This window comes from Magallana gigas, chromosome 5 (assembly GCF_963853765.1).
Source record: "Magallana gigas chromosome 5, xbMagGiga1.1, whole genome shotgun sequence".
Classification (NCBI taxonomy): domain Eukaryota; kingdom Metazoa; phylum Mollusca; class Bivalvia; order Ostreida; family Ostreidae; genus Magallana; species Magallana gigas.
In genome coordinates this window covers 34,400,229-34,415,119 of record NC_088857.1, presented here as the reverse complement: position 1 = coordinate 34,415,119, position 14,891 = coordinate 34,400,229, and the positions used below count along the sequence as shown (strand labels likewise).

General features: G+C 32.9%; 1 protein-coding gene across 2 annotated transcripts; it reads right to left on the bottom strand.

Annotated features, from left to right (window-relative positions):
* Nucleotides 1-2,369: 2,369 nt before the first annotated feature.
* On the bottom strand, nucleotides 2,370-13,537 carry LOC105324538 (aspartyl/asparaginyl beta-hydroxylase). Of its 2 annotated transcripts, XM_066084708.1 has the most exons (13): nucleotides 13,385-13,537; nucleotides 11,671-11,832; nucleotides 11,126-11,320; nucleotides 9,464-10,358; nucleotides 9,151-9,412; nucleotides 8,698-8,935; nucleotides 7,861-7,997; nucleotides 7,509-7,703; nucleotides 6,403-6,540; nucleotides 6,060-6,195; nucleotides 5,639-5,730; nucleotides 5,236-5,366; nucleotides 2,370-4,863 (listed from the first exon to the last, which is right to left on the bottom strand). In XM_066084708.1, the coding sequence occupies exons 1-13, from the start codon at nucleotides 13,428-13,430 to the stop codon at nucleotides 4,713-4,715; spliced, it is 2,778 nt and encodes a 925-aa protein (XP_065940780.1). In that variant the 5' UTR covers nucleotides 13,431-13,537; the 3' UTR covers nucleotides 2,370-4,712. The 2 variants fall into 2 exon arrangements, with proteins under 2 accessions (XP_065940780.1, XP_019921161.3); XM_020065602.3 differs by having other exon boundaries at nucleotides 9,151-10,358.
* Between the last annotated feature and the right edge of the window lie 1,354 nt (nucleotides 13,538-14,891).

Genomic DNA, 14,891 nt, shown 5'->3' with positions numbered 1-14,891 from the left:
TTTAATTTGTCTGTTGAAAAAGGGGACTAATGAGAGAGAGAGAGAGAGAGAGAGAGAGAGAGAGAGAGAGAGAGAGGGGCTGATCATTTTTCAAAACGTTCTCCGTTTTGTTGGATTTTCTACAATATACATTGTATGTAAATAGTATGCAAGCAATTTACTTTTTGTATTTTCCCTGTTATTCGTAAAAGTTATAGAAAGAAAGAACAATGAAAATTGTAGAGATCATACCTTTTTGGATTCGCCGCTGAAAATAATGCAATTTGTTTTACCCATCGCATTCTATTCTCTACTTTAAAAAAATCGGTCCAGATTTCTGAATATATTATAATAGCAGAGAAAAATAATTCATTGAATTTGCGCGAGATAACAAAAATGAATTCATTCCGTATGACCCGCCGTTATCTTTTTTCAAAGCAACTTGTTTTCTATATGAATAATAAAGAATTATCATGAATGAAATGTTTGTGCAGCTCAACAAAACTTGCCCCCTGACTGTGTCAGGTCTAAGAATGGAGGGATCAATTGTTGTTAACAGATGAATAGTCCAATACCCCTTGTGTGGAAAATGTCGGTATTAAACTTATTGAGAAGCATTGACCTTTCATCATGGATTTTAATTTTGATTACGGTTTTTTCCTCAGTCTTGGTATGTCTCATTTCTCATATACTTAAAATATGTTTTGCCCCCCCCCCCACCTCTGCTTATCATTTTGTTTTTAGGTGTTTGCTTTGTAAAAAAGGGGCTTTTTGCTGCAAAGTAGAACATGAAATCAAGAATCAACCAGATATCGTTTAGATGATGACCTTTTTAAAGGATTCCGCTTAAACAATGGACAATAGGATGAAAAGCATTTGGATAATTTTGCTTTTCCATTTTCCATTACAAAGAAATTTTCCATTGCACGCCCCTTACCTACAGGGGTTCCTTTGATTTAATCTGAGCAAGAAAAAGACACAGGGACATAATTTATGTACTAAAACTGGATATTAAAGAGATCTGAAGTGACCTTTACATTTGACCTTGAAATCTGGGTCAAGATCACTTCACACCCTTTATCCAAAAGTTCTGTTATGACCTTTACATTTGACATTGAATTTTGGGTCAAATTCACTTCACATCCTTTATCCAAAAGTTCTGTTAATGTGAAGTATTAGCCAGATATGGCAAAGGGGAGAGTATATAAGCTCAGAACATGTGTATTCCTGAATTGTTCAAAGAAAGATAAACCCACATTTAGATATACTTTGTTTATTGCGATAACAGAGAGTGTTACACATAATAGTCAATCATGCACATTGCTCCTTGTGAAACAAAAAAACCCAACTAATAAGCATCTGTATATGAATGGTGTGACCTAATTTGAATTTTACAATCGATCTATAAAAGTAGCGTTCTAAGAAATATGGACCCTGGTTCAGTATACATTGTAAAAATAGAGCTACTTTCATATTTGAGGTTCTCTGGGTCAAAATAGTTAGAGCATGAAATATTTTTTTCGTTGTACTATTGCATCACATGTTTCTCAATAATTAATATTTTTTTTAAATTGTGGATCAATAATTCAAGCCATTTAACTTTTTTTGTAAAATCTACAAGACAGTTTATCTGTATATTAATTTTAACTTTAAATAAATATAATATCAAATTGTATATATATGCTATTTTTCTTAAAATTGTTAATATAAATTTTTGCTATAAAAAGAACAACCTTTAGAAAACTATAGAATATTTTAGCAAACACTTAAATGTAAATATAATACAATCATTCTTTTTACAACATGTTTCTATGAACTTGGAATCTTCATGTGTCTAAGCATTGTGCATCTATTCAAATAACGAAAACAGCTGATGAAATGAATATCTCATAAAATATATGATAGTGTATGCATTAATTTCTTTATATAATAATTAGATAAATCAAAAAATAAATACCTAGCTTTTATAAAAAACCCATTTTAAACCCTTTCCATTTGTAAAAACAAGGAAACTTGCTAAGGACACATTTCAAACTGACATATTTTAGGTTATGTGGCATTTCTATGTAGATGAATACATTTATACAAACACAGTTGTATGTAATACATGTATAGGAGAAACTCTATATGAAATCAATGAATATTAAAGAGTTATATTTTCACATAAAACAATAAAACTGACAATTGTTCATAAAAGTGTACACAGCAATGAAAGGTTTTCTTGAATCTTCTTCCATTTTGACTTGAATTAAGCTATAGTACAAATGAATATTTTGCTAGGTCATTATCTGCAGAAATTTTAAATGTGACAATCAACTGAAAGGTGTATAAAATGTATATGCAAAGAATGCAATCATAAGATGTACATGTATTTAAATGTGTTTTTGAAAAATTTTGGCACTGGAAATTGAATCTTTAGACTTTTTGACTATTAGAATTTAGACTTAAAACTATTAGACATACCACTTAATATATGAATTTAGAATTCTTAAACAAACAGGCCCTGTTCCTCTGACTAGAACTCTTCAATGCAATGAGACAGAAAAACTTCTTTTATCATAAGCATCATCAAATCTAACAACATAAGAACAAATACATCAACAACCTTGAAACAAAAAAAAAAAATCTTTTACCTGTGAAAGGAAGCATGTTTTAAATATGTGAAGATCCATATTTTTGTCAAATAAATGAGGTCACTAGGTACATGTGTACTAAGGCACTGCTCCTGAAAGGAAAGATAACTCCAATATATAATGTTAGTTATTAGAATGTATTATCAAGGAAGGGTACACTGTACATTCCCTCTATGTATTTACAAAATCCATGGAGATGGACCCCCCACCCACAAACAATGATGATTCCACAGAAACTGACATGCCACAAATGTAAATAAAATTGCCACTCCTACACCACATACAAATAAAATTATGTAGTTCTGTGGGGAAAAAATCAAGTAATCTGTTTAACCCTGTGGTGAAACCAAAGATTCCTTTTTTTACATGAGTACCTGTACTTAATTCAGAGATTCTGTCGCTTTGCATCAATTTGCATGATTAAAATTACACAAAGGAGATTTATTTCAAAGTTTCATATAGTTCACATTTGACAAAGAAATGAAGGTGAGATTTGAAAATCTGTGTGATGTGCTTCTTGCAATTTACACAGACATTAATTCCTCATATTAAATTAGGAATCTTTAGTACCAATAATTATCCCAACCCCTCAAACCCCTTACCCAAAGAAATCTGAACCTCAAGAAATCTTCCATTATACACTGCATACATGTATGAACAAAATGGAGCACATAAAATGATTATTCAAATATGTCAATAATAAAAATCAGCAGGCACCACCATACATGTTGTACATGTAGCTTGTCATGATTTTGCATGGCACAGTATTGTTCTAAAGCACTTAATGTAATGTTAAAATCCTTGGAATGTTATGATCTTTCAATGCATGGCAAGAAGGAAATGCTCAAATGTGTGTAAAAAAATGTACAGCAAAAAAAAAAAAAAAATTCTAGAGTTATAAACTCAAAATATTATATCATTAAATTAAAGCTTTGCATAGTTAATGCTGCATACCAATATGGCTGCTAGAGCAAAGTGCACTATTTCTAGCAATGTATGCATAGTGCTCAACTCATAAATATAAAAGATAAATCAATTGCTTTCAAACTCTCAGATCTATGGTAACAGTAATTATTGTTCAATTTTTATATATCTGGTAAAAAAAAAAGTTCTCAAACATAAAGAAAAGCATAAAAGACATGCGTCAAATAAGCACCGTTTTACAGGTTTGAAAACAAACAACAATGGGTGCATTGAACAATCAATAAATGATGTCTTTATAAAAACAAAAGGTTTACCCATCATCTATTTTGTGTGTAGTTTGTTCTATGAATTCATTGAGAAAATTTATTTAAACAATTAGCTGAAATGTTTAAACTTAAAACTGGTGGGCTCAATCGAACACTGATTACATATTATTGAAAAAAAAATCATTACTTATATACACAAACAAACACACTTACAATATTTAGCTGGCACATGCTCCATTGACCAATTCTTTTTCATTTTCATACATATAAACCAGAATTCACTTATAAATCATTCATCAAATAAGGAAGTTCTTTCAACATCTTTGATGCACAGACGTGGTGGTATGTTTGATTCAAACTCTGTATAAAAAATTCTACTTTTTTTTTTACTGTAGACCCCTTATATCACAAGTTGCTGCAAGATAGTGTGAGTTGCAGGTCTTAGATCAAAAATAACAAATAAGGCAAATATTGTTTTTTTGCCTCTTCATTAATCTTCACAATAAAAAAAACATTTCTTGTATGAAATAAGAGATCTACAGTTACAAACCTAATTAATATACAAACTAGTCTGTAACACAAAATATAAACAACTTTGATATCATCATGATAATTCATATTGGCATTAAACATCTACAGAATTCACACAACTGCATGTAGCATTCGTCAACATTTTCCCTTCACAGACATCACATGTACTTGAATGCATTGAATAATTTGCTGATAAATTATTAACCTATTGCACTGCTTTCATCACAGCTTCTCACAAAATCCCATCACCACTCCATTGCATCTACATTCTCACACAAAATGTGTATATAACAACTAAAACCTAAACAGACAGAAGGAAAAGTTCATCAAAACAAAACTTTGTCATAATTATCAATAACTTCTAACTGTTCTCCCTGAATCATATAGGGTCCAGTGTTCTCCGCGTCTTCTCGTCAATGTCTGGGTGCCAGAAATCCACGATCAGGATCAGACGATCAGAGGCTCCTGTGTGCCAGACCTCGTGTTCGAAGGAATCGTCAATAATAATGAACTGTCCCTCCTTCCATGTTCTGCAAACAAAATTTAGGCAGACGTGCTGTCAGAGCTCAAAAAGTCATCAAAATTACACAGGTTACATATTACAAATAAATGTAGGATCGCATGCCTGGCTAAAGTTACTGTAAACATATTATATATAGCAAGTACAATATATTCAATTAGCAAAAATCTGAATGTATGCGACTTTTGGCAAATTTGTACTTGATTTAGTGGAAGTAACTTTCGCTAAGATTGCTAAATAAAATACATATTGCCAAATACAGTAAATATACACTACTGACATGGATTAACCATGCAGTAAACCTTGTTCATTTGGACTTTATGATAGATAAACTGTTGTCAGGGAACAATAAATCTTCAAATGAGGAGTACAGAATCATTACCTTGTTTCATCAGCGACTCTGATTTTGGGTCCCTCAGGGATGACTAGGCCGAGATGTGCTCGGATTCTGCAGTTAGTGGGGCCACAATGGGGCCATACATGTACCCCGGGCTTCATCAAGGAGTACTTGATCTACAACAGACACCAACACTTCACATACCTCTAAGTATGATAAATTACATGTATATGACCATGGTCTAAGACTTTAGGTAATACACGTATATCTTAAATAAAAACCAATACAATAGATTACAATTAATAGAATTTCTTTTCATGGAATGTAAATTAAAGTGACATCTCTCACTACAATTTTTACAACTAGATAGGCATGAATAAGAATGTCTACAAGTGATACTTTAGCAAGATTATCTATCTATGATTGCTTATATTCCTGCTCTCCTCACCTGACCCCTGACACAGGATTTGGCTGGAGTGATCTGGTCCAAAAGGTCACACACTTTGGGGACTTTGGCACAGTTTTTAGCATTCTTTTTACCTGTCAAAGATGAAATCGTAAGTCTATATGTGCATATAATAAATGCAAAAAAACAACATATATTTCCTCATTATTTAAACTTCCAAATAAACATTAAAATTCATGTATCAAAATCTATTAAAATGCAGTTTTGTTCATAATTCATTCAGGTACCATATAAGTTGATATTTATAAGTTGAAGAAAATATCATCACTCGCTTTACTGTGAGGAAGATAACCAATTGATTCAATTGGAAGCTCTTTGAATTGATATTCAAATCAATTTATATCAAAAACCAAATGGAGAGGAAATGGACAAGACTTATAGTACAGTTATGTCATGGCAATACCTCTAGCATACAGGGTGAACTGCATCCACTGGCCCTTGTCAAGGAGGTTTTCCTGCTCGGGGAGAAAGCTACCTGTCTTGGGGTCAATCTGCTTCATTCCCTCATCTCTAATCAATTTCCAGTTGTCTGTTAGTATCTAAGAAAATATTTAGAATAAAAAGGAATTTTTCATTAAATCCAGAAGCATTTTTAATTTCTTAGCTCTCCTTTTGATACATTGAAACTTGCATAATAAAATTGACACATCATTGGAATGCACGTGTAAAAATATTCATATTGGTCACACAGATTGGACTTATCTAATGCCTATAAATAGTACTTGACAGTCAATACAGCACTGTACCTTTAAATACTGTTGGTAGCCTGTTTCCTCTGGTTTCCACCAAGGTTGTGCTTTAATCCCATCACAGTTATACAGAGATCGCTGGTACTTGGACAGAAACAATCCTTTCTTTACACCTCTCTCATACACTTCATATGCCTACAAAAATAGCATTTAATATCTTCAATTAATCCCTTGATATACACCATGCATCTATATTCCTTGTAAATGCATTATCCTAATTTGTCTATCTTGCACAGATTAACATTCTACATACAGGTACACACAGTATATTTTTGTTCAGTTATTTTAAATTGAGCTGTATTGGAATGATTTTTGAAAGCTATCATTGGGTGTAATGGCTATATTAATAAGAAGAAAAATCCATGTTTTATGAAATGTATCTATAGATAGTAAATAAATACATGTGCTCTACAAAACAAAAAATGGGATTTTGTAACAACATTGTAATATGTCTGGTTGATGAACTTCCATAGACAATCAATAACAAACCATATAAGCAATCATAATCTTATTTCCCCTGACATTTTCCTGACCCTTACTTCTCTCCTTGTATACTGTAAACATATTACATTTGGCTGTGTATTGTATTTGGCGTTTTTGGCCGAATGCAGCTTCTGCTAAATCAAGTACATCGCTAAATGCCATACATATACATGTATAATAATAATAGTCACATTTAAGATTACATTAATTCAAAACCAAGCTGATTTTTTCAAAAACTATTTTCCGCCAAATATTGTACCCGCCAAACATATTTTTACAGTAAAACAGTCACCTATATTTTGCAGACAGTGAATAGCACAAATGTACAGTAAAACATGGTTATAGCAAACAAACTTATAATGTATTGACACTTAAGCGATTTTCATTCCCAATGACTTTATTAGGTGTTGTAAACTTGACGGATATAATGAATTACCCATATAACAAAGCCAAATCACTGTCCCTTGCACTTTGTTATAAGCATATTTTATTGTACATGGAAAATTGAAACATGGTGAATCAGATATATGGTTGTTCAAGCCCATAGATGAACATCCACAGACAGTCAAGATAAAAACCTTACATGTATAGTAGCCAATCATTCCTGACTTTTTCCTCACCTTTTCTGTCTGGTTCAATCTCTGGTAGGCATCCCCGAGTTGAAAGTAGAATTTGCCCTCCTGAATCTCTTTGCTATTGCTCTCCATTATAGCCCTCAAGAGGGGAATGCTTTCCAGAGGATTGTTGTCAGTGACTTTTACAATAAATCCAAGATGGACCCTGGCAAAATTGTTTCCCTTGTCGATATCTAGAATCTACAATAATAGATAATAAATTTTGTCATGTTTAAGACTATAAATACTCAAATTCCTTAAGACTTCATTGGCATAAATCACTAGCTTCTGGAGTATTTAACAATGCAGAGTAAAAGAGACAAACTCAACATAGGTATTTCTAAAGATATGGACTTACATCTGAGAATACTCTGCGGGCTTTTTCATTTTGGCCCATTAACAGGTATGACACTCCCAGCTTTTTCCTGACAGTTATATCTGACGGGAATTTGCTCACCAAGTTTTGGTAGGTAGCAGCAGCCTTGGAGTTCCAACCTACATGTATTACAAAGTTTAACAATAAAAGTACCAGAAAATGTTATTTCATTTTGATAATAACAATAGTTTATGATATAATAATGGTGTGAATTTACACCCCCACTCCTCTCCTCAATTACTTCTACAAGTTCTTGGCTTGTCAGGCCCATATTGAGAAACCAGCGGGGACTATAGCCTTCATCACTGTTTGCCTGTCAGTCATTCTGTCCTATCTGGATTTGTCCCAACATAATTTTTTCAACTATGGTTATGAAAATTAGTATAAAACTTGCTGTGTAGCTTTATAAAAAGAAAACTACACATCAAGTTTAGTTTATAAGACTGATGAACAGATGATAAGCAAATTTTAAATTTTCTACTTCTTGTTCTTTAATGTCCTTAAAAAATCATATTTGTATGAGTATTTTTCAAAACCTGTTTATGCAAATCAAATGACATTCCTTTTAAAAATGGGAGGTGCCAGAAGAGTACATATTTTGCTTATGCGATACTGTAGATTCCTAATCAATCACAAGGAATTAATATCTGCATAAAATCATGAGAATCATGAATTTTAAAATCTCCCTTTCATTTTTCAAACAGATGTAAACATAATGAAACTCTGATAAAGATTTGGGGTTCATGATTTTATATTCTCCCTATCTGATGCAAAAAGGTTGAACCACGTAATTAAGTACTTGCATAGAATGCTTGTTACCTCGGAACTCTAGTTTCTCTCCTAGCTTCAGACCTGCTTTTTTGAACAGTTCGTCTGGGGTATCCTTAGCATCCATTACTTTCTGGTATGTAGCTATGGCCTCCTCCAGCATCTTATTGCTTCGCTGCTTCTCTGCTAGCTTGTCCAAGGATCGGGCCTTTCCATACAAGGCTCGGGGACTGTTTGGGTACTTGGTTAAAAGTTGCTCAAAATGATCATTAGCTCTCTCCAAGTTTTTCTGTACAAATAAAAGCAAAACAACTCAATCCAATGATAAACTTTTGAAAGTAAGGATAAGGAGTTCGGTATACCTGTTTTTAACATACACTAGTATTAAATATCTAAAGTCATTACATGGTACCTCTTATGTTTACTGTCAAGGCAAATAACATGCTAATATGGGTGCATGTACCGGGTACTAACTTGCCTTTTTAGAAATATAAATGCAATCACCTCTTGTATAAAGTCATCTCCTAAATCTAGTAAGTCACTGATATTGTAATCCTCATCATTTGTGATGTCTTTCTTGGGATAAGTTGCCTTTTCAAAGTTGACATCTTCATCCTCTTCCAAAACAAATTTTCCTTCTCTCTCGTCATTTGCTTTATTTAATTCCTCTCTCTTTCTCATTTCCTCTGCTATCTTTTTCTCTTCCTCTTTTTTCTTCTTTTGCTCAGCTAATTTGTCTTCTTCTTTCCTCTTCTGTTCAGCCAATCTTTGCTCTGCCATCTTTTGCTCTTCCTCTTTCTTCTTTTGTTCAGCTAACTTTTGTTCTTCTTTCCTCTTCTGTTCAACCAACCTTTGCTCTTCTTCTTTTTTCTTTTGCTCCACCAACTTTTTTTCCTCCATTTGTCTCTCCTCTTCGTGTTTCTTAAACTCTTCCTCTAATCGTCTTATTTCTGCATCTGTCTTTTCAGCTTCCTTCTTTTTTGCTTCACTTTCTTTGCTTTCGTCTACTTTCTTTTTTTCCTCTTGCCTTTTCTTCTCTTCTGCTAACCTCTTTTCTTCAGCTCTCTGTTTTTCCTCTGCCAATTTTCTTTCTTCTTGTTTCTTCTTTTCTTCAGCAAGCTTTTTCTCTTCAGCTTTTCTTTCTTCCTCTTTTTTCTTTGCTTCAGCTTTCCTTTTTTCTTCAGCTTTTCTCTCTTCCTCTTTTCTTTTTTCCTCAGCCAGTTTTTTCTCCTCAGCTTTCCTCTTTTCTTCTGTTTTTTTCTTTTCTTCTGCTAATCTCTTTTCTTCTTCTTTTCTTCTCTCTTCTGCTATTCTTTCTTCTTCTTTTTTCTTTTCTTTAGCTTTCCTCTTTTCTTCAGCTTTCCTCTTTTCCTCAGCTATTCTCTTTTCCTCAGCTATTCTCTTTTCTTCTGCTATCCTTTTTTCCTCAGCTAATCTCTTTTCCTCAGCTTTCTTCTTTTCCTCTGCTATCCTTTTTCCCTCAGCTATTCTCTTTTCCTCTGCTACTCTTTTTTCCTCTGCTATTCTCTTTTCTTCTGCCTTTCTCTTTTCCTCAGCTACTCTCTTTTCCTCAGCTTTCCTCTTTTCTTCTGCTTTTAATTTTTCTTCTGCAAGCCTTTTCTCTTCTGCCTTTCTCTTTTCTTCAGATAATTTTTGTTCTTGTTCAGTTTTATCCTTAGTACTTTTAGGATCGTTCAGTAATTTTTCAATTTCTGCAAATCATGAAAAAACAAAACCAATTAATAGTTATTGTTATTAACTGTGAAAGTTCCAGACGATGAGTATACTGTATACAGGGTTATGAATTATTTTCTCCTTTCTTCACTTGCAAACCATTTCATCTCATCTTGAATTAGCCCAGAAATAGTTGTGTTTTAAGAGAGATATTTGGGACATTAAAATTTGATCCCCCGTCTTAAATTCGCCCGTTGACAACAAGGGCGAAAGGGGCAAAATTAAAACTGGGGTGAGTATTTCCCTGTATACATGCAGTATTCAATTTAGGACCATACATCTTTATCATGTTTGGCAATGTGGTTTAATCAATTGACTGAAACCTTTAGCAGCCAAATAATATTCTTGGACTGCACAAAAAAATCATGATGATAATTTGACTAAAATTTCATATATGAAGATCTGGCTATTTCTTTTATTGAATGTACTGATGCACATTTACAATAATTTAGTTACTGTCACTTTTGATCAATTCTTTAATTTATTAAAAGACAGATGTAAATATAAACAATAAAATGCTTTCTTCAATGATTCATGTGGGTTATGAAGGTAGTGATCTTTGCAGAAAAAACTTACATAACCTGCTACATGTTGTGTATTTTTTCTGTGATGGTGCTACCTTCATATAAATGTACTACATAAATCACCAAAGAAGCATTTTTTGTCTGAGTGAATTTCATCAGGTCTACATACATATACACATACTACATGTGATAGGGACATATAAAAAATTCAAATTGTTCACCTTCTTTGGCTTTGTAGAAGAGTTCTGTCCCTTTATCTAGCACGATCTCACTACTTTCTTTGACCTTGTGGAAGAGTTCTGTCCCCTTTTCTTGAGCTATCTCGGCATAGGGTTTTACAAACTGCCAAGCATCCTTAGCTTTATGGTAACCCTCATCCACCATCTCATTTCCAGCATACTGTCGTAATACTTTATCTGTCAAAAGAGTTAGCTACTGTAAAATGTCTTTTATTCATGACAAATTTAATTCGCATTTGACAAGTGATAAAATGGTTGTTTATTAAATTGAGTCTAATTCAAACATTTTAAAACACATTTGGACATTAATTATGTTAATAGACTGATTCCAGTGAGAAATGCTTATACTAATGAATTTCTAGTGAACCTCTGAAAATGTTTCTTGCTTACGATTAAAAAATTGACTTATAGAAACATGAAAAAAACCAATAAAATGCTTACAATATAGAATGTATGTATACAACCAATCAAGAGATCAAGAAACCAGTAAAAACAATAATTATATGATATGACCAGGAAAGTCTCACCTAGCTGAGTGCAGTATTCCTGGTTGGAATACAGTACTCCTACACCCCCCAGCAAGGCAGACAGGAGGACAAAGAAGCACAGACAGCCCCCTCCACAGCAACGTCTTTTCTTGGATCCAGAAGTCTGGCTGGAGACCTTGGATTCTTGCTTATTTCCATTTTCTGTAAAGATGTAAAAATCATTGCTTAATTAAATTATCCTGTGAATTAACAGTGACATTGTTCCTTGTGTCACTTCACAATCCACTTTTATTTTTAACATATTTTATCATCAATGAATTTATGAACCGAAGAAAATATGCAGTTGTCTGTTTGTTCAACAAAATTGATTTTTGTTGCCCCAAGGTAAAAGTGGCATATAGCTTGAAGAAAATTTCATTCAACTGTATCTGATTTTTCACTGTTATAGAACTTGTGACATCTTTTATTTACACCATAATACAGTTGAACTTTAATACCTCGAACACTGATATCTCGAAAACAATGGCAAGTTTTTTGTAAGTCCCAACCACTTATTTTTTTTGGTGTGTTTTACCCTCTATATCTCTATAATACTTGGATATCTCAAAGTTTTTAAACAGAACCATCTAGTTTGAGATAACGAAGTTTGACTGTATTAAGAAATGTGTACTCAAATGTGTACTGTTTTGCCTAAGCTATCTTGAATGCAATCAATACTGGGTTTTTTTACGGTACCATAGCACCAAAAAAGCATATTGACCTCAAATTTTTGTTTAAGTTTTCTGTGTAAATATTTCAAAATGCTCTATAAAAACTTCAAAACTTTTGGCCTTCAATAACTTCAGAAAGAAGTCTTACATAAATTCATGCAGCCCCTTAGGCCTAGATTTTACAATTGAATTGACACGTTGGCTAAAACTAATATCAAGATAAATAGTTTCTTTAAACATCTTTCTTTTCAGTTCTCATATTGCGAAATGCAAAGAATAATTTAACATTTAGTTTAAGATGAACAGCAATGAGCAAGAAGGTAAATGCATTTTCAAAGCTGTCTTGCCAATTCTTTTGAATTCAGATCTACAATTCATTACATAATAAATTTTCACATCTGGACATGGAAAATCAACAGACTGCCTACTCTTTAGCTTTAAAATTTACTTTCACTTTTATTCATTACAACTTTCAATCATTTTCATCAATTAGTCAAATAATTAATACATCAAAGTCATATCTCAAAAGCTCTTAGAGATCACTCTAAAATTCTGTTTGTCTTAATTCTTATTTACATCTTTCCTAATGAGTTTGTGAGTAGCAGAGATCAGACCAGACTTGTCAGTTTGTGATTAGCAGAGCTGATCAGAATTCAAAAACCGTTGACTTGGGATGATGTCTTACTAACTGATCGTCCTTAAACAGTGTTACACTATGAAAATTCATTTAAGGCAAAAAGAACCTGGCTATAGCTAGCTGACTTACTTTAAGCACTCTCAGATAAAATATATTTTTAAAATTCATATGCAACTCTTGTGTGACCGCATTAAACTCGTGCATCGTGTGTCAATATATAATTTCATACCAAGCATCTTTTTAAACTTTCCCGTTATGTACTGTATATGTCTCCACATATGTATTATAACTGTTAGCCTTGTTCAACATTATATTGACATTGGGACATTAATGTTATAAGCTGGTTATTGAACATTTTCTATAATATTGTTAACAATCCGTGGTATCTTCTTTTAAAAAAAAATACCTTTTTTGGATGCCTTCTTGCCCCGAAAATTTCCTTGCTTCCCCATTTTTATAATCGGAGCAAAATCAAAAGTAGATGACACCGGGCAAACGTGCAACACCTGTAACGTGTACCATTGACATCTGACCCGGAAGTTGTTTTTTTTTATTACTGGAGGAAAAAATATATATGTAAACCGGGTTCGCTTGGCAAAAAATATTTCCGGTAAAGTAAACCAGTAAACCAGTATTACTGTTATATATCTCTCTGTCTTTATTTATGATGAAGAGTATTAAATATACAACATAAGTAACCATAATCTACATTTCAACATAAAAACATCGTTATAAAAGGGGTACCTTAGACAGTTGAGGCCCCTGTGATATGCGGAAAGGGCGAATTTAAAAACGAAATTTTATAAAAACTTTCTCAATATGAAACTTGGAAAGGATAGTTGCTTGGTGACGGGACCAATGACACAATATACACCCTACCACTGGAACTTCTCTTTTTGTCGCAGCGGTATACCCGGTATATATTTTTTATCATGACAAAGCTTATTTCGCGTCAATTGTGATTTTTTTAGTATATCACACATCACATATTAAAATGAATAAAAACTAACTTACGAATGAAAGGGGTGATTTTTTTTTTTGGGGGGGGGGGGTCCCGTTCCCAATGACCTGTGGCAAAGATTTCTGATGTCGATTTTTTGTAAAACTATAACTCTCGTAAATTGATTTCATAAGGAATACATTTTTTTTTTTAAGTTAAATATAAAACGTAACAAGACTGATTTATATAATAAAGAAATGTTCTGTCTGCGTACAAAAGGAAAACTTGCATGCTTAATTTTTAGTTTTAAAGTGTTAACTTATATAAGGATATATCTGCTGCATGTATATATCGGGACAATATTTGGAGTTTATTTTCTAACACCGTCCCAGAAATGAAAAAAAAAGTGTAATGGTGGTGGTTGTGGTGTTGCGTGTGTGTGTGTAAGGGGTGGGGTCTGCTATCCCGCAATGCCCTTCAGCATCGCAAGTATGGTCTCTTATAGTTGTTCATACATGTATCATTGATTTTATGTTGAAAAAGGTGTCGTAACATAGACATGCACTAAAGATGTCCTAATACTGCCTCTATATACCTTTATTATTATTGGGAAAATATGTATACGAAAATTACAGAAGTTTGTCTGGAATTCTGCAAACATTCTAAATGAATAAATGTTTATCTCTCTCAAACCATATATCAATGGTATGTGAGATTAAAAAAATATTAACGAATGTACAAATGCAAGGTCAAGTTAGGAAGAGTTGAGAAATTAAAAAAAAAATATAAGTGTAATGTTTACTAATATGACAAGAACGTTTTTGCTTGTAACTGGAGAAACTGTAGTTTAAATACAAAAGACACACAAGGTCTTGACGCTCACCTGGGTGCCACAGTCTGTAGATGGATATGTAAGGGAGTATTTTAAAGCTTCATTCAGGCACGTAGTATCGTCGTTTTTGAAAGTGTGTGT